The 20,292-nt window shown below is 39.0% G+C and overlaps 1 protein-coding gene across 1 annotated transcript; it reads right to left on the minus strand.

Annotated features, from left to right (window-relative positions):
• Positions 1-32: 32 nt before the first annotated feature.
• Positions 33-19,167, minus strand: col28a1a (collagen, type XXVIII, alpha 1a). Its single transcript, XM_058405296.1, has 34 exons — positions 18,984-19,167; positions 18,492-18,607; positions 16,889-17,445; positions 15,840-15,860; positions 15,686-15,745; positions 15,125-15,178; positions 14,992-15,036; positions 14,879-14,905; positions 12,664-12,708; positions 12,535-12,579; positions 10,682-10,735; positions 10,532-10,600; positions 10,370-10,438; positions 9,002-9,070; positions 8,601-8,669; positions 8,030-8,098; positions 7,803-7,871; positions 7,332-7,400; positions 6,308-6,379; positions 5,888-5,956; positions 5,594-5,665; positions 5,236-5,304; positions 5,045-5,113; positions 4,802-4,870; positions 3,919-3,987; positions 3,769-3,837; positions 3,543-3,680; positions 3,210-3,290; positions 3,053-3,088; positions 2,882-2,918; positions 1,650-2,204; positions 1,464-1,516; positions 1,118-1,349; positions 33-648 (listed from the first exon to the last, which is right to left on the minus strand). Exons 2-34 carry the CDS (start codon positions 18,604-18,606, stop codon positions 476-478), a joined length of 3,369 nt encoding a protein of 1,122 aa, XP_058261279.1. The 5' UTR covers position 18,607; positions 18,984-19,167; the 3' UTR covers positions 33-475.
• Between the last annotated feature and the right edge of the window lie 1,125 nt (positions 19,168-20,292).

Here is a 20,292-nt window from a genome sequence, read left to right on the forward strand (position 1 = left end):
GCAACTGTTTTTTTATGTTTTAACACAAGTGATAAGCATGTTCTGCTGTAAATAGACAAAAAAAGTGCTTTTTAATAAATAAAAAACATGTTAATTTGGCGAAACTGGAATGAAAGGGTGGAATGAAACACTTTGTTATGTAGGGTTATGGTAAAAATTTCTATTTTGCGTTGATCTACATCACACTATTCGTTAATTTCCTAAAACAGCACAACCCTCAAGTCTTTTATTCCTTATATATATATAACTGCAAATCACATCCAGAATAACGTCTATATATATTATATTATAAAAATAAAAATAACAACAAATCAAAACACTAATACATTCAGCACACACACACATGGTACTCTTCACATTTCCTAATAAAAAGTTGTTGGTTTATATTTACATATTACTTAAGCGTAAGGGTTTCCTTTATGGTGGAACTTTCCAGAATTCACGTTCTTGTTTACTGAATTAAAAACGAGCCACATCATGTTCTCGCACAAGCGTCCATGCAGCTCCGGTGCGTGTCGTAGCGGTTGCTGTTGCCTTGGCAACCGCCGTACCAGAACTGTGCGCATGAGTTAGCTAAAGCATCGTAGTACCACTTCACCTCGTAGCTCCTGCAAGGCCCGGGGTCCAGACGCTCCGTACAGCCAACAGCTGGAAATAAACACGTGTGTAGAATTAGAGAGATATATTTTATCATGATTAGGGGCAAATGATGAGCCGTGTGGTGGAACCGTGCATTTTGAAATAGATCTCCGGGTTTAGATGATGATTTTTTTACTGCTATAGAAACTATTCTTACTCTTCGTCATACTGTTCCTGTCACTGTATGTCTGTGTTGAAGATTTATTATAATTACCAGTGTACAGGATGCTTGAAAACAACACTTTATGTGACAATAAATCAATTAAAGTGCATTAATACAGAAGAGTGGGCTTGAATTCTTGATTCTGATTGGTCAGGCGGTTTAATCTAATGCAATTTTGAAAGAAATACAAAAATTAAGTAATTCCTTCAAACCCAGACATTCCCAAATTGTTGTAATTAATATACGCTTCTCCTGATTTCTCCTGGCAACTTGAATATGTCTTTTAAGTGTTTGTGAGTGTGTGTGTGTGTGTACCTGCTCCAGACCGAAGCGGTGGAGGTTGAATCTGTGAAGGAGAGCTGATCTCCGGGTCGAACCGGACATTGGAGGAAAGCCGAGGTCTGGTCATGGTCACGTCAGGAGGCTGGAGACTGTCTCTGTTCCTTTCTGTGAAATCACTGAAATCCTCCTCGAGCTCTAAAATCGTCCTCTCGTCAATTTCGTACCTTCCTCCAGAGGGAGGTTTAAAATCCCCTGGAGTTTCCGGCTGGACAGGAAGAGGGAATATATCCAGGAAATCGTTAACAAGAGTAAAATTTTAACGAGAGAGAAATAGTTCTTTGTGAATATCTAACATACTCTACTCCAAGACGCCTCTCACCTCTTTGCCATCATCCGGCTCACAGATCCGACTCAGTATCTCATTCTCCAAGCCTGTGGAAAAAACAGGAAAATTAGATTTAACTATATAGTATGTGTAGTATTTCCCTGAACTATTTGGTGTATCCTTATAAAAAATTCCAATTGTTAAGCAGTAATGTAAATAATTTAATAAAGCGTTACATACTGGGCAAGTTCACAAAGTCGTGGATGAGGTAGATGTGCTCCTCATCCGGGTCCGAAGCGATGGATTTCATCTCTCTAAGAAACTGGGAGTAACCCGAATCACTGCTATTCCCTACTCCGATCACAAACATCTCTATCCCAGCAGCGTGCGCTTCATCTGCAGCGACCTCCAGCCGCACCGCATCCCGTCTGTCCGCCTGTCCGTCCGTCAGCAACACAGCCACCTTCCTGACGCCCTGACGTGAGGCCTGGAACACACGCGTGGCACTGCGGATAGCACGTCCTGTAAAAGTGCCCTCACCCAGATAGGGCATCTTGCGTACGGCAGCTTTAATGCTTGTGCGGTCACACAGCTGCTGGAGGTTGACCACCACCATGTCAGCGTGACTGTATAACACAATTCCCACACGTGTAGCCTCACAGTTCACAGACATGTGGTCTATCAGAGAGTTCACAAAGTCCTTCGTGAGCTCGAAGTGCTCTGGGCCGACGCTCTCAGAGCTGTCGATTATAAAGACGAGCTCCAGGGGTCTATCACTGCACCTCAGACCACAACCTGGAGCAACATGCAAATTACAGAGAACAACTGTACAATACAAAGGTCCATTGTATCTTATTAAACCATTTCTATGACTAACTAATAACATTCAGACATTGGTCACTATAAAAACAGCTTTTCTTTATTTATCAAATTACATAATAAAAAGATTATCTAGAAAGTGTTATTAAACATTATATACTCTTATTATATACACAGATCAAGGCATAACATTATGACCACCTGCCTAATATTGTGTTGGTCCCCCTTTTGCTGCCAAAACAGCCCTGACCCATGGAGGCATAGACTCCACTAGTGCTGTGGTATCTGCCACCAAGATCTTAGCAGCAGGCCCCAACTCGCTACTTACAGGACTAAAAGGATACTTTTGATAGATACTGACCACTGCAGACCGGGAACACCCCACAAGAGCTGCAGTTTTGGAGACGCTCTGATCCAGTGGTCTACCCATCACAATCTGTCCCTTTGTCAAACTCGCTCAAATCCTTACGCTTGTCCATTTTTCCTGCTTCTAACACATCAACTTTGAGGACAAAATGTTGACTTGCTGCCTAATATATCCCACCCACTAACAGGTGCCATGATGAGGAGATCATCAGTCTTATTCACGTCACCTCTCAGTGCTCATAATGTTATGCCTGATCGGTGTATTAGTGGACATGTATTTGTATTACCACAGAGTTCCCTGATTATTTTGATCACTTCTTCTCTCTGTTGAAGAAATGAAAGGCGTCAGTGGCTGAAACACATGACATTTGTGGTGTAGAATGAATGTAATAAAATAAATGTGTGTAAATAATGTAATGAAATAGATCTAATTAATTGATGGCTTAAATTGTACTTACTGACAGGCCGGGTTCTCCCTTCTCACCAGGTATTCCCTAAAATAAAAGTATTTCTTATTTTAGAACTCATTACTATATACTATATACTTTTATTATTAGTTAATTATTTACAATGAATTAATTACTATATTAAAATATACAGTAATAGTAATTCTACCGCTGCTCCTGTTTGGCCGGACACTCCGAAATCTCCGCCGTCTCCTTTTCTTCCTCGTTCACCAGGCAGACCCCTGTCCCCCTGAACCCAGAACACATTCAGTAAATATATTTCCAGAACATTCTCTGTATGTGATCTGTGTTTTATTTTGTTGGCTGCTGCTGTGACTTCCTGTATATAAAATGACATGTCACATGATCTTTCGATTACTTTTTGATTCTCTTACTTTTCTACACAAAAAATAACCACTGAGACTAAAAACATAACATCGCTCCAGTTGTTATTAACTTGCATTGTTACTCTATTATACAATAAGTCTCAGGTTTCCAGAACCTTCTCTCCTGCAAGGCCGTGTCCTGTTGGACCTCTGGGGCCTGGTGGTCCCTGGAAGCCTGGCTCCCCTTTTGGGCCCTGAATGCCCTCACCTGGGGGACCTGGAGGACCAGGAGGACCTGGCTGACCGGTCGCACCCTAGAAGTGAAACCCAAGACAAGGCATGAATAGAAAAACAAATCTTTTTGTTCTTTTTGTTAGATTAAATAGATCTAAAAAAGCTTACCTTTGGTCCTAAATGTCCAATTCCAGGTGGTCCAGGATGTCCAGAAACCCCAGGTAAACCTCTGTCCCCCTGTCAATGCAGAACTTCTGTTAGCTTCACCTAGCAAACGACATGAGGAAATTTTTCTAATAAATATAACATGATGGTTACCTTAGGTCCCGGTAGTCCGACACCTTCTGGTCCCATTTCTCCTGGTTCTCCAGGAAATCCAGGAAGTCCCTAAATTAAGGGCATAAAACCTAATGAGGAATTTCCTTATCTACGATCATACCATGTCTGTTTCCATTAAACCAAATACCAGCACCAGGAAATACATATCTTCTTTCTCATGTACATATTTCTTTCAGTTATAACTCAAAACCAATCGATAATCTGGGGTTGGTCCTCTTTACTGCCTAGTATTTAAAGATACAACTTTACAGTGTGTAAGTCTGAAACAAAGAATACTCTGGTTCAAAATTTAGCAGCACAAACATCACATGAATGAGCAGAAATCCAAAAGTTATGTCCATATTTATGCAGGGAAAGTTACTCATATTCTGTATTCAGTTCTGCATGGTGAAATGGATTTTCAGGGTTCTTAATTTCCTGCCTCAGAGATCACCAGATTTTCTCGAGTAGAATGGTCAGAGAATGTTCTGTTTAAGTCGAAACCGCTTTTAAACATGAGCGTCTGCCTTTACGCCTGAAAATATTTAGGGATAGAAGCCATGGAGTAAGAAAGGAAATATCGAAATACCTGTAAGCACTCAGTCGTTCTTCAACAAACAGTTAAAGAATGTTAAAAAATGCATAAAGATTTACAAAAATTGCATGTTCTGCTTGATGAATGTCTGAAAAGCTACTATAAAAGCTATTGCTTCTGTGTTGTTGTTGTTTTTTAAATAACCCCCTGAGCTAGCTAGATGATAAATGAATTTTATCATGAATCAATGAATTATCAGAAATGATAAAGAAGTAGAACCCAGAGCACCACTGACCACTGCCTCCATTTTTTTAAATGTACAGTTAATATGTATACCCAGACACCCACCTGAGGTCCAGGGTGACCTTCTCCCACTAACCCTTGTGGTCCCACTGGTCCAGGAGGTCCTCTGTCACCCTGAAAACATCACAAAAATATCCAAGAAGTCAAGAAACTTTTACTGTCATTTCAACCAGATATAGCTGATTTAGCATACAGTGAACTTGAACTCCAGGACCTTCCATGCTTCAAAATGAAACCTAATATCATCTAAATTATTTTCAACATGGTTTGTGTCCAACGATTTATCACCTTTGGCCCTGGGAGTCCGATTCCCGGCTCTCCGACCACACCCTGAGGACCCACAGGCCCAGGCTCACCCTGATTAAAAAATAAAACACACAGAAATTCAAGTGTAACTTTAACGTGAAAATATACGGAAAACTAAAAAAACAACAAAAGATCATAACAATGTGAATGATAAATCATTAATATTTATAGACCTTTGAACCGGGATATCCAAATCCCGGGGGCCCTGGCATCCCCAACATCCCGGGACTACCAGGTTCTCCCTAAAAAAAACCACACATTCATCCACAAGCATCCATAATCACATCAACATCCTAATCTGTAATCATCCTGCTGGGTATCATGTTAATCTCACAGGTGCAGTAAACCTGTTTATATCACAGAGCTCAGTTCTGATTCATTCAACCTTCAGGTGCATGTGGTTATGGGAGAATAATCAATGATGCACTCCTGTGATGTCACCCAATATAAAGCAATATGAGTTAGTTACCACACCCTGAAGTGTTATAGCACATTGAATTATAACCTATTATTTATTAAAGAATGATTTACCTTTGCCCCAGGCGGTCCCGCAGGTCCCGGAGATCCTGGAAGTCCACGAACACCTCGGTCACCTTGATCGCCCTACGATGACATCACACATACTTACCCATACTTCATAATTCATACCACGGTTCATATATACAAGCTTCAATGGTATCTATACACGGAGACTGGATAATTAACCTGGCAGCCGTCATTTTTATTGTGTAACATGACTGTAGATGTCTATACAGATCTTCATATGAACATTGTTTACATTTTTAATTCTCTTTAATTGACTCTACAGAGCGAATAACTTCGTACCTTTTCTCCTGGAGTTCCTTTTCCTGGCGCACCATCAGGACCTTGAGGACCTGGTAAACCCATCTCACCCTAAAGTTCCATATTAACCAAGATGAACAAATATATATATACACAGTACAAAGATTAACACACATACTGAATGTGCAACAAAGTACCTCTCCTGTCTGTTGGAAGAAAACTTCCAAACAGCTTATAATGTTTCTTTACATTTAGTTTCTGGACACTTTTAGTCTAGAAATTGCCAATTTTATGTTGGATATTACTACAGAACTGTATAGAAAAACCTGATCTGTTTTTTAGGTTCATATTTTCTATCCCAAGAGGTCAATTTAGATTATGACTTCTTATTCCATCTGTTCATTTACTCCCACATCGTTAGTTAGTTTTCAGCTGTAAGGTTAAAATAATCCCTAATCCTACCTTGGGTCCAACAGCTCCATCTTCTCCTGGGATACCAGGAATTCCCGGAGCACCATCTGATCCCGGGTCTCCCTGGAACGTACAGAATATTTACATCCACAGACGTCTACACCCGCTGTAGATTAGACTGTAAGTGACTAACATTATATCATAAATGAACTGAAATCAATTAAACTGTATCATCAGTTATTCTTCTCATGTCATGGGTTGTTAGCGATAATCAATGTAGCTTAGTAAAAATTTGTATATAAAAAGTTTTTCAGCTGTACTTCAACATCAAGTCTTTATGTGTCATTATCAGTATTTGTTTTATTTTCCGCATAGTCTTTTGAAGAAAAAAAAACTCATGTGCTGATAAGGAAGTATTTTCCTGGACAAAATTCAAAGGAATTGGAAATCGTATTTTTTATTTTATCCTAGCGTTTGTCCAGTGCAATGGCAGGGTCCATTGTTTTTTAGTGGATCATTTGATTTTACCCTGGATTCCCTTCCTTACGCAACACTCCCATTTTTATCCAGGCTTTGGACCGGCACTGAGAGTTAATTCTTCAGTGGCTGGGTTAGCTCCCTGCCCGGGAATCGGACCCGGGCCACGGCAATGAGAGCACAGGATCCTGCCGCTGGACCACCAGGGGGCCATTTGGAAATCGTATTTAATATATATAAATTGTGACATAATTTGAATGAAATTGCACATATACTTTCTGCCAAATTTCAACTGAGAATGCAAAGTCCACTTGGAGTAGCCTTTCCTCTGTGTTATGACCCTCTTATAATATAATAATATCAATCGCAATAACCCTTGCACAGAAAGCTGTTGGGGGTGGGATTATACCATGGGGCGTGATCGTATTTAGAAGCGATATTTAGATTTAGTTTCTGATTCACTTGATACCTCAATTGGACAACTTTGTTTCTCCCTTGTTTGTGTTGGGCTCAATCATTTATTACAGATTAGATATAGTTTCAAAAATATTTCTTGTATATTCTTATTCAGGTAGGTATTAGATTTGAGTCACTTTACTTTCGGTCCAGGTTCTCCGATGCCTCTTTCTCCTGGTTGTCCATGTTCACCAGGAAAGCCCTGATCCCCCTGTAAAGTAATTAACATTTAAATACAAAGATCCATTCATTACTCAAACAGAAATATACATTTACTGTACGATGTCAAGATGATGTCCCTGAACTTTTCATAGAAAACGTTGAAATTCTGTACAAATGTAAGAAATCAATGAATTGGGTAGTAAATTTTCTGCTTTAAATACAACTCAGTGGTTTCTGGAATTTTGTATAATATCTATTTATTTATCTCTGACTGAAATTCCAGCTACAAGGCATCAGGGATTGCAGAGTAGAAGGATGCAAGTGCAAATCATTTTACAGAGCGGTAACTAAAAACGGTAAAAAATAACCCCAAAACAACACAAAACATCCAGGTCGTAATCCAGAATATGGAACATTCGATTATTCACGACGATATGTTTGCAGCTCTCACCTTTGGGCCTACAATGCCCACACCAGGAACTCCTCTAAGACCCAGCGGCCCAATCAGTCCCTGTTCACCCTGTATTTAAAGAAAAGTCTCTTATTTTCAGAAACTAAAACAGAGATTTGTGATATATGATCACTGTTGTTGCTCAGGAGCTGGGGATATGTTCAGGTAGTTTAGCAAAATAGCTGGATTTAAAATAATAATAATGATCTAAAGAGGTTATAGATTGCCTTTTCTCCCTGAATCCCAAGTCCAGGAAGTCCAATCAGTCCTGGTGGTCCTGGAGCTCCAGCATTGCCCTACAGGAGAACAAGCAGAGAATTTACAAAAGAAACGTTTTTAACACGCTATGAAGCTCCCCCTAATGGATAATTGTGTGTATAACATGCTCATGCAAAATACAAAGCAAATATATTCAGTTCAATTCAATTCAATTTTATTTGTATAGCGCTTTAAACAATGGACATTGTCCCAAAGCAGCTTTACAGTACATAAGAAACATAGTACAGAAGTCCTAAATGTTAGTCAAAATCATCCCTTTTGAGCAAGCCTGAGGCGACTGGGGCAAGGAAAAACTCCCTTAGATGGTATGAGGAAGAAACCTTGAGAGGAACCAGACTCAAAAGGGAACCTCATCTTCATTTCAGGAACTGATGTGCAAGTTTCACATCTGGAGCATCAAATCATTTTTTTTTTGTTTGTTAATTTTTTGTGTCTTTTTAATAGCAAATTTTATATTAAATAAAGGAAAAGAAAAAAAAATGATTTATAATAAGTTATTTAAATGATTAAAGTTCTCACCTTATCTCCTTTGACACCGAACCCTGGAGGTCCGGCTGCACCTTTTGGACCCACAAAGCCTCTGTCCCCCTGAAACCAGTCAGATAGATGTGTTTAATTTCCTGTAGAGCTCAATGACTAGCAATGGAGAGTTCAGAGTAACGATATTCTTCTAAAATTGATAATATTAATACACTTTATTTAACATTTTATGAACATAGAATCTGAAATGTGATGTCAACACTGGACTCTAAACGAGGACAAATTAGAGTGTAAATAAAAGACTGTAGGGAGGAAGTGAGTTAAGTAATAACTGTAGTAAGTTCTGTAGTAAGTTCTGTAGTAACTGTAGTAAGTTCTCTTGAGCTGAACAGGATAGGAAGGTTAAAAGATCACAGCTTTTGTTGTAAAAGTTTACTTACCTTAGGTCCTGGTAAACCTTCACCCGGAAAACCTTGGTTGCCTGGGAGACCCGGCGGTCCCGGTAATCCCTTTCCAATGCAAGGAAGTCATTAGTGTTTATAACAGGAAGTAATTAAAACGTTTATATGCATTTTGTTTCTTTAAAGCTTGTTATAATGGGTTCGGATGGAAAAAATTCCTCAAAACTTACTTTGTAAAGAAACAAGGCTCTAGATCACATTTTTTGGGTTTGTTTTAGTGTTGATAATCAGTTACAGGATGAGGAAAGGATAAAATACGTACTGTTCTAGGAAAATAATCAAGGAAGTGATGGCCTGACACAACGTTTTATTCCTCTTCTACCTCAGCAATTTGCCAAATGCTAGCTATTTCTATTTAATAAAAACTAACATGATGTACTTTTTATATATATTTATAGATACATATTGTTGTGCCTCACCGATTAGACTTTCATTACCGCAGATACAATCATTCCCTCACTTCACTTGTTTTCTCTCTATTTAAGTTAATAAGACAAAAGACAAACTGTTAACTGTAGACCCCTATTAAAGTTTATTAAATATTTCCGCACAGTAAACTGTCAGAGATGCTGATATATTAAAAATAGTCAACACTTTCTGACCAATCAGACTCAGAAGCTGTATTAAAATTCGTATGTAGGTACAATATACAACATTGTTATTGGGGAAACATTGAAACATCACCGCCATCACATGCTCCATTAAGAACAGGAAGCTGCTAGCAGAACTTTTTGTTGTTGTCGTTGTTGTAATAAAAATTGTACTGGTTTTTTGAACTCTTGAATGTTTCTTGAAACGTTGTGTGTGAAACATTGTAATAACGCTGTGAAGTGAACCTTTATTAAAGCAGATCCTGGGACATTATTTAGAGAATGTTCTGGAGAACAAGCAGAGAATTTACAACGAGAGACCAGAAACTAGAGATCGTCTTTACCGTGTTATAATATCTCCCCCTAGTGGATAATAGTGTGTATAACACGTGCAGGCAAAATGCAAAGCAAATATAATCAGCTAAGAATGTAGAATTATTTAATAACGTGAGGTGAAATTTGTAGGGTTTTGGAAAGCGTTAAAATGAATTTAACATGTAAGAACATTGTGTTTCGTTGAAGAAATTGCATCGTAATGTCAAATTAATTTCATAAACCATATCATGAGCATCATTACATGTTCACAACATTTTGTGAACTCTTGAACGTTACTTGAAATGTTGTTTGAGTAGCATTGTAATAACACTGTGAAGTCAACCTTTGACCAGATCCTGGGACATTATTTATAGAATTTTATATATCCTCCACTGGGACTTTTTTTTTTTAAAGAAATGAAAGTGCTGATTGTGTAACTTACTGGTGGTCCTGGCTCTCCTATCCCAGTAGGTCCAGTAGGTCCCAGACTGCCCTGGTTCCCTTTGTCTCCCTAACAAAATAATGTGGGATGGTGATACTGGTGTATCGTAAACACAGTGCTACTTTACACAACATTAAAGTGATGCTTAAACCTTTAGCTAACCTTCGGACCAGGAAATCCAATCCCCTGGTCTCCAGGAGGACCGGAAGCTCCAGTAGGTCCTCGTTCACCCTGGTGACCCAAAAACAAGGCTTTAACAATCATGATTTATATTTAATATAATAGCCTCAGAATTGAGGTACAGATACTGACTTTAGGTCCAGCCGGACCAACTGGACCATGATCTCCAGGATCACCAATTGGACCCTGAAATACACACACACATAGATGAAAATGAAGATACACAAAATATAAAACGTATTTAAAATATAATAACAAAAAAGGATAATGTCTATCTATCTATCTATCTATCTATCTATCTATCTATCTATCTATCTATCTATCTATCTATCTATCTATCTATCTATCTATCTGATACACTCAAGCCATTAAGGAACTTATCATGCACATATCTTATAATATAAGTGAATACAGAATCAAAAATACAAACAAATATGTATCTATCTCCATATCTAAATTTATCTAAATACCACAGTAAATTATAATTAATTCTGATGATTCCAAAAAAATTTTAGACTTTTTTTAGTACTCATTTCAATTTTTATTTTCGCTTATACCATTGCCATCTTTTAGATATTTATTTCTTCGGACAAAATTTTAAAATGATGCAAATTGTGGATTTATTGTGTAATAATCTCAATGAGGAATGTTTGATACATTTGGCTATCATTTTTGTGTGTGTGTGTATGTGCGAGAGAGAGATGAAAAATATCAATTCATTTTTATTATATTTCAGAAATGTTCTTTAGAATTTAGTACAGAAAATAGAAATACATATAATTTTAATATTTAATATTTTTAAATAAAAATGATTAAATAGTGAGAGTGTTTGTATATCCAGTGTTTTGACTAAGGAAAAGTATGTACACTAAACCTCAGAATGTGTAGAAGAATGAGCTCTGTGTGTGTGGGTGTGTGTGTGTGTGTGTGTGTATAAACTCTGTCTCCAGACAGGAACAATAACAAGAACAACAGACTTCACACTGGGATTCACTGCTACGTTATGGTCAGGATCTCGTTTAATCCCGGGATCACATTCCATAAGTGCACAGACAGGGGAGCTGATTGGGTTTAGGATCATCTATGTGTGTGTGTATGCGTGTGTGTGTGTGTGTGTGTGTGTGTGTGTGTGTGTGTGTGTGAGAGAGTGAGAGACCCTAATGCTTGTGTTGCAGTGATGACATCAGTGTCCCACCATCAGATTCAATTCTTCCTTCGAGAAAAGACAACACCCGGAAACCGACTTAAAGCTTTTCTTCCTTCGAGTCAAAATGAAGCTCTTAAGCTTTCGATCTCTAGCCTCAGAGTCATTCATTTAATCTCAGACACAGTCATGCTCCAAATACTAAACATTTAAACAGTTAAACATTTCTATACATGAAGTAGTGATTAGTTTTCATATAGTAGGTGCTGTTTGTTTTTAATCAGGAACATTAGGGAAAACCTGTAAATGTTATACTGAATACTTTAATCATTAACATGCACCAGAGGTGAAACTTTTACAACGTTCTCTTTGCTTGTTTAGCATCTGTGCTAATACGCTAAAAATCTCTACTTTCTGCTCAGTATGTTTCCAAGCATCACAGTATTTCTGTATAATTATATACTGCTGTGTGTCCTTTATATTTATCAAGACAGTTTGTATTGAGACGGCGAGTTATTAGCATTCAGCTAGCCAGTTTTTATTATGCTAGCTAACATTTGTGAGCTTAGCGGCAAGGCTGTTGCTTTGGTAAAAGGGTCCAGGGAAAAATTTTGAAACACATCAGGATGGCTGCTAACACCATCACTGATCATTTTCCTGTAACCGCCCACCAGCTAGTGTTTTATTTCTTAACAGATAAATAACAGATGAATCTTAAATTGTTGTATAAAAGAGGGGTGAGAAAATATTGATCTCTTCGTACCTTAAACCCCTAAAGCTCAACCTACAATATGTTGTTACTGATCTTTCCTTTTATTTTATCTAAAAGTGTGATGATCACCTGCTCTCCTGGAGGTCCACGAGGTCCCAGTGGTCCACCTGCACCCTGTGGAACAGAGCAAAGGACACAGTTCAGCATCTTACAGCATGGGTATAAAGCAGAGATACAGAAAATGATCCAAAATCCTACTTGATCTCCTTTCAGCCCTGCTGCTCCACACTCTCCTGTATCACCCTTTAGAACAGGAGAGAGAGAGAGAGAGTTAATTAATTAATATTTAATTATGCTATGATTATATTTTTGATAGAAATAAAATCTTCTGTATTCATACTTCATGCTTCTGAACAAAGTCATCTATACACTGATCAGGCATAACATTATGACCACCTGACTAATATTGTGTTGGTCCCACTTTTGCTGCCAGAACAGTCCTGTCCCATCATGCACTGTGTATTGTGACACCTTTCTATCAGAACCAGCATTAACTTCTTCAGCATTTTGAGCAACAGTAGCTCATCTGTTGGATCGGATCACACGGTCCAGCCTTCTCTCCCCACGTGCATCAATGAGCTGGTTCACCACTGTTCCTTCCTTGGACCACTTTGGATAGATACTGACCACTGCAGACCGGGAACACCCCACAAGAGCTGCAGTTTTGGAGATGCTCTGATCCAGTGGTCTAGCCATCACAATTTGTCCCTTCATCAAACTCGCTCAAATCCTTACACTTGTCCATTTTTCCTGCTTCTAACACATCAACTTTGAGGACAAAATGTTGACTTGCTGCCTAATATATCACACCCACTAACAGGTGCCATGATGAGGAGATCATCAGTCTTATTCACGGCACCTCTCAGTGGTCATAATGTTATGCCTGATTGGTGTATATAAAGTGTATACACTTGCCAGCCACCATAATAGCTGACCAGAAGGCAACAGTGACTTAAATGTCAACACTTTACAACTGTAAAGCATCAGAATACACAATATGTTGAACTTAACAGAAGAGCACATTGGGCTCCAATCCAACAGGAATCACACAAACTGGACAGGTGAAGATGAGACAAAATGTCACCTGGTCTGATAAGTTTTTTTTTTCTTGATGAATTTGGCATCAACAGGATGGATCCATGGACCAAACCTGCCTCGGGTCAACAGTTCATTCTGGTGCTGAAGGTGTAATGGTGTGATGATTTCTTTTCAGTGATATCTTGGTGCTCATTTAGACCCTTAACTTCAATTGAGTATTGTTGCTATTAATACATTATTAATATAATGGTCACTTCCAGGGTTGTGGGTTTGATTCCCGCCTTTTCCGTGTGTGTGTGTGTGTGTGTGTGTGTGTGTGGTAGAGCTCCCTGTGCTTCAGAGGTTTCTTGCTGGTTCTTCAGTCTCCTCTTCCAGTCCAAAGGCATGCATTTTAGGCAGATTGGTATCTCCAAACTGTCCATAGTGTGCTAATGGGTGTGTGAATGGGTTGGCTCCAGTTGTACCCCACCTGGTAAACTGAGTCCCCTGGGATAGACTCCAAGTTCCTTGTGACTCTGAGTAGGATAAACATTAGAGAAGTTGGATGGATGGATGGATGGATGGGTGGGTGGATGATTGGGTGGGTGGATGGATGGGTGGGTGGGTGGGTTGTTGGATGCGTGGTTGGGTGGGTGTATATATTTATATTCTAGACATTGCATATTGTTCTCAATGTTGTTATTGGTTAATATTTGACTTAGCCTCTGTCAGAAATGTTCTGTCAAAGTTTAGCCCACACTATTAATTTTGCACACATGAACGTTTCTTCACACTAAAACCAAAACCTGACACTGAGTGTGAACACCAGTTGATGTTGTTTTTGTGTTGTGTTGGTCTCGCTTGTGGATGTGTAGTTAGACCCTGCCTTCTTCTCTAGTGTAGTGGCTCAATCTGTCTATGAACAGCACTGAGATTTTTCCTGGCAAGGTTGGAGACACTTGTACTGAGAGCTTGGTCGACTCCTCCAGGTTCTCAGCAGGGTTTAAATCCAGAGACAGATTATTTCAACACTTTGATTTGTGTTTCTTCAACTAATTTCTGTGCTGAAATTTCTTGGGATGTCGGACTGGGATCCTTTATTCTGTTGAAACACCCATCTAAGGCCAAAGCGTAACCTCACAGCAGATGTTTGGAGGGTTTTCTCTTCTTTCTCACAAAACATCATGTTCATTTTTTCTCTCTTTTCCACATGTAAAATTCCAGACATATCTCCAGTGACACAGTAAAATTCCAGTGCATTTTGCAGGATAGTCTTAGGGACTTTTGAGGGTTTTTTTTCAGTAGTTTTTGGGACAACCTCAAAAATCATCTAAACTGTAAATTTTACAGTTACAGAAACATACAAAACCATCAAAGCCACATAAAAAGGATGAACCTTTTCTCCTCTCACTCCTGGTCTTCCCTGTAACAAGAGCAACAAACAGCATCATGAGTCAAGGAAACTGTTAAATACTTAAATAATCCTGAATAACAATCCCAGTGTGCCACCTCACGGCCTTCTATTCCTGGTCGTCCGTTCAGGCCGGGTGCCCCCTGTAACAACAGAAATGAAGGTAGTGTGTCAGCGTAATTCTGTAAACTCAAACATATAAATACAACAGAACCTAAAATGGGAACTTACTCTGGATCCTTTGAGACCAGGAATACCAGGAATTCCTGGGTTACCTGGTTTCCCCTTAAAAACAGAAGGAATGATGGAATAAAAAAAACAGTTCAGCAGATAAGTAAGGAGTAAAACACTTGCAAGCTTTATAGGAAAATAATCAACAACAGCGTGATGTGAAACAGCCTGATGTTGATTAATCTCCAACAGCTGCATTTTCCCAAAGTGTTCATTTCTCTTATACTACTTTAATATTTCTTATAATTGAAGAACAACGCATTATTTATCCATTTAGTGTTACATTTAACTGCTAAGTTAAAGAATTCCTGTTATCACAACAAGTGCACTGATTTACAGTTTGCTGTAGCTAGAACTACTGTCAGAGCTGCAGTTATAGAAAATACATCAACACCTTCTGGACAATCAGAATCAAGAATTCAGTAGAGCTGAAGTACATTGATGTATTTCACAAAGCAAAAAACCTGGCCTGAGCGGATTAAATAAGATAAGATAAGATTCACAGTGAGGCTGCTTGAGATGATGATGATGATGATGATGATAAATGTTATGTCTTCTCACCGGGTTTCCTGTAGGACCCCTTTCTCCTTTATCACACAGACAGGATTTGGGCTGAGGACACTGTAACAGACACAAACTGTAATCAGTACTAATCCCTAAAATAATACATGACTATGGACAGCACTCGTTCTCAAGCACTCAAGATTGAACTTACCTCTGTGTTAACAGCCATGCTCTATATAAAAAAAAGGAATGGGAGACAAAAGACTCAGCATGACATGTAATTTCACAACACTGAACATACGTTATATTGCCAAAAGTTTTGGGACACACCTACAAATCATTGAATTCAGGTGTTGTTTTTTAGGCGTTGGGCTCGGCCCCTTAGTTCCAGTGAAAGGAACTCTTGATGCTTCAGCTTCATACCAAGACATTTTGGACAATTTTATGCTCTTAACTTTGTGGGAACAGTTTGGGGGATGACCCCTTCCTGTTCCAACATGACTGTACACCAGTGACCAAAGCAAGGTCCATAAAGACATGGATGAGTGAGTTTGGTGTGGAGGAACTTCACAGAGTCCTGACCTCAACCTGATAGAACACCTTTGGGATGAATTAGAGTGGAAACTGTGAGCCAGGTCAAAACTGGGACGTCTGCCTTTACATGCACGTGAATTTAATATGGAGTTTTCCCGCCCTTTACAGCTATAACAGCTTCAATTTTCATTCAGTGTAAAGAAATGAAGGATGTTCTGGCTGTGAGTCTGATATAAAATGAGTCAGGACTCATGTTGGCTTTCAGCATGTGTTTTCTCCTCGGTTGGAGAACCTTACACAGAATTTTACTGGTTGAAGATCAAATTTAAGCTGCCTTTTAGATGAACAAGCACTTGGAGCATCTCATAGAGCAGACATGGGTTTGATATCAACATTTACTTTGAAGTATTATTTTATGGAACTATTCTATGAATATATTGACCATAGTAGGCAAATTCCATTTCTGTCCTCTGGGTAAAAGAGCTAAACCACAAAAGGGAAAATTTCAGTTTAAAGAAAATATAATGACAGTGTGGAACTCAAACAGCTACTGATTTTGATGTAAGAGTGTGGCATCTTTGCGTAATCAAAAAATGTTTAGTGCTGTACTGTCAGTTTCAATATTGTGATAATAAAGGTATAACAAGATATCAGTGTAACAGTATTTTAAAAACTATATATGACTTTATTGTTTTATAAATGAACTGGATTCACTTGTTCACTAACCAACTCTATGAAAAGCCTCTCTTCCAGCTGAGGATCCTCAAGGCTGAAAATGTGCTGCTGTGCTGGGGGACTGGCGATGGACCTCAGCCTGGTATCACCCTGCCCGTCTCGCGTCAGACCGATGACGAACACTCGGATGTTGTTGTTTTTGGCGTCTGTGGCAGCAGCAATGGGGCTCGGACTGCGTGGGTGATCCACTCCGTCCGTCATCAGCAGGGCGATACGCACACTGCTGTCCGCCGTCTCCTGAGTAAAGAGCTGTGTGGCGTTCGAGATGGCGTAGGCCAAATATGTGCCGTGACCAATGTGGGACATGGATGACACTCGACTTTGGAAGACGTCCACATCCTGCCAGTCACGGAAGTTGTGTTCCACTGAGACTGTGCTGCTGTACTGCAACACGGCCAAACGCACACGTACACGCCAGCCGGGAACATGCAGCGGAGACAACCTGGTGCTGAAACGCTGAACGAAGCTGCGCTGCTTCTCAAACAGAAGAGCTTTGGCATTCTCAGAGCTGTCCACCAGGAAGACCACCTCCACTGGACAAATCAGAGCTTCAGAGGAAAGAGAAATCAAAGAAAGAGGATTGAGCATTCGATTTAAAAAAGTAAATACTCCACCAGTGCCTGGTCCCAAGCCCAGGATGTGAAATGAGGAGGGTTGCACATTGGGCTTGCAACCCACTGCCTAAACTACTCTTGCTACAAAAACGTTGACTACATCTTCAGAAATCCACTGGCTGGAGAAGATTTGATGCCGACTTATGCTCCACCAGGAGCGAAGAGGTTTAAGTAAGTAAGAAAATACAAAAAAAAACAGCCTTTCAAATCTTAAATTAACAAAACAAACAAAATACACTATTTGGGGCAAAAGTATGTGCTGATCATCACACACGTATGTGTTCTTCTTCTTTCAAAGTTTGAAGAACACAATAGTATAGAATAGAATAGTATAGAATTTCCCTTCAATGGAACCAAAAGTCTCAAACACTGCACCAGCATGACGATGTCCCTGTACACAAAGCTCCTGAGCTCCATGAAGACATGGTTTGGAGGTGAAGGTTGGAGTGGAAGAACTGGAGTGTCCTGCACAGAGCCCTGACTCTGACTCAACCCCACCTTTGGATTGAACTGGAACATCAGAGTCTGATCTCATTAATGCTCTTGTGAATGAATGAAGGAAGACAAATCCTCACTCTAACATCTAGTGGAAAAGCTTCCCAGAAGAGAAGAGTGGAGATTCTTATAACAATGAATGTCCTTCATCTAGGACATATGGGTGTGATGGGCAGGGTCACGCAAACTTCTGAACACTATAAGAGTTAAGGAGGCAATATAAGAACCAAATCACCTCTTTGTTCATTTAATACTTTAGACACTAATCTTCTACTAAGGATGAATTTAATGCCACAAACGTCACTGCAGCAGCAGGGTATTTAATGCTGATGAATCAGTTCATTTCTGTGACTTCATTTAATAACAGAGCTTTTAATTTAATACCGTAAATCATAATATATTTATATAAATACTACTTCAGCACTCTAAAGGTGTTTTTAAAGTGTTTTACATGTAAGTAATATTTATAACGTATTTATTCTTACCTTTTGCTTCATTTTGAACCACTAGACTGTTTACTTTCTGTCTGCCCTTCCGTCGACTCAGACCTCTCCCCGACATGATCAGCAGCAGGACACACAGCACCACACCATGCCGCATCCTGCCCCACACACACACACACACACACACACACACACATATGCAACCTAAAGACCACTCATTCATTCACTCATTCATCTTACCAGCCCTTTCATATACTTCCTTTCCATTCCAAGCTTTTTTATATGATAGCAAGTCCTAAATGCTTTGAAATGCAGCCCTGCTTTATATAATCATATAAACACCAGTCCTCTTTGTTCTAATACTTAATAGTTAAATGGTGAGCTGGTGCGTATTTAACGCTGGAAGATATACAGGATAACTTTAATTAAACATTACAGATGTTAATACACCACAATTAAAGATTAAAGTGTTAAAGAGTTAATACAACGGTCTGGCTAAACTTTTGCTATTACAGGATTTTTAAAAGCACTTACCTTAAATATCCAGGATGATTTTTTTGTAATATTAAGATCCAGTGGTGTCGGTGTGTGTGTGTGTGCAGGGAGACGGTGCGATCCTCACACTGTGTGTCGTCTTCACTTCTCTGTGAATGTACAGTGTTGACTGTCCTCTACTGGAGTTCATTCATCAGCACACTGACTACAGCACAGCAGGTGGCCAGGCAAAGAAACTCTCCGAGCGATATTAAAGGTTTTAGAGACAGGGAGTTTATATTGGCTGACCCTGCGCTCCTGACCCCAACCTCCAAGGATGGGATATGCGAAGAAAGAATTTCACTGTGCTGTAATGTATATGTGACAAATAAAGGCTGTTTCATTTCATTTTTTTCATTTTTCATTTCATTTCATATTAACAGTCTGGATGAGACATTAGGTTCGATTTTAATGATCTGTTTGGGTTACACTGTGAATTTCTATGAGCATACAGTAAATAGTGAATGGTTTGAGTAGACAGGGAACAAAACTTACAATACAAGTGGGTGTGTTTATCCGTCACCACCCTGTAATTATTTATTTTTTATTTTATTTTATTTATTTATTTATTTATTTATTTTTTCTTATGTTGTTAAACAATACACTTTATTTATTAATTAATTTTTTTTATTTTTTATATTGCTTTATATTATGTGGAGTCTCGGTAATGCATTGGAACACACATTTTAATAAGTCTGCGACTAATCAACAATAATCCTCAGAGTATGATGCTAATTTAATATTTTTAAAAATTCTGTATTTAACATTATTGGTGCTTACTTCTTCTTCTTTTTACTTATATTATTTATTTGATTATTTCTATACAGTGGTTGTCTGCCTAGTGTATGACGCTGTTCTAATTCCATCAAAAACATCTGGGAGGAAAAAAGAAGTAAATCCATCAGGCTGTATGATAAATCACCTGGTGCAGATGAAGATCCAAGATATGAATCCTCATAAGAAGATGAGGATTTCTTTCTCTTTCTTGATCTGACAACAACAAAACAATGGCCTGGTAACTGTGGGGTCTGTAGCGCAAACTAAATAAGACAGCGTGTGCGGCACGGGTCGGGTTCCTGCCCTTCTCCTGGTGATGGACAGTAGTGTGTTTCTGACAGGAGAGATAAGAAGTGGCCTGAAGCCAGACAGCTGCCATGCTGCAGGTCCAGACATGATGGAGGTACCAACACTCGCAAGCTCTTTATCGCATTTGTCTCATAAATTACTATTTAATTACATACGCTTTATAATTTCTTTATAATTATTACATACTGCAGCACTTTTTACGTTGCCGAAGACGGTAAAAGAA

Source organism: Hemibagrus wyckioides, linkage group LG12 (assembly GCF_019097595.1).
Source record: "Hemibagrus wyckioides isolate EC202008001 linkage group LG12, SWU_Hwy_1.0, whole genome shotgun sequence".
Taxonomy (NCBI): Eukaryota; Metazoa; Chordata; class Actinopteri; order Siluriformes; family Bagridae; genus Hemibagrus; species Hemibagrus wyckioides.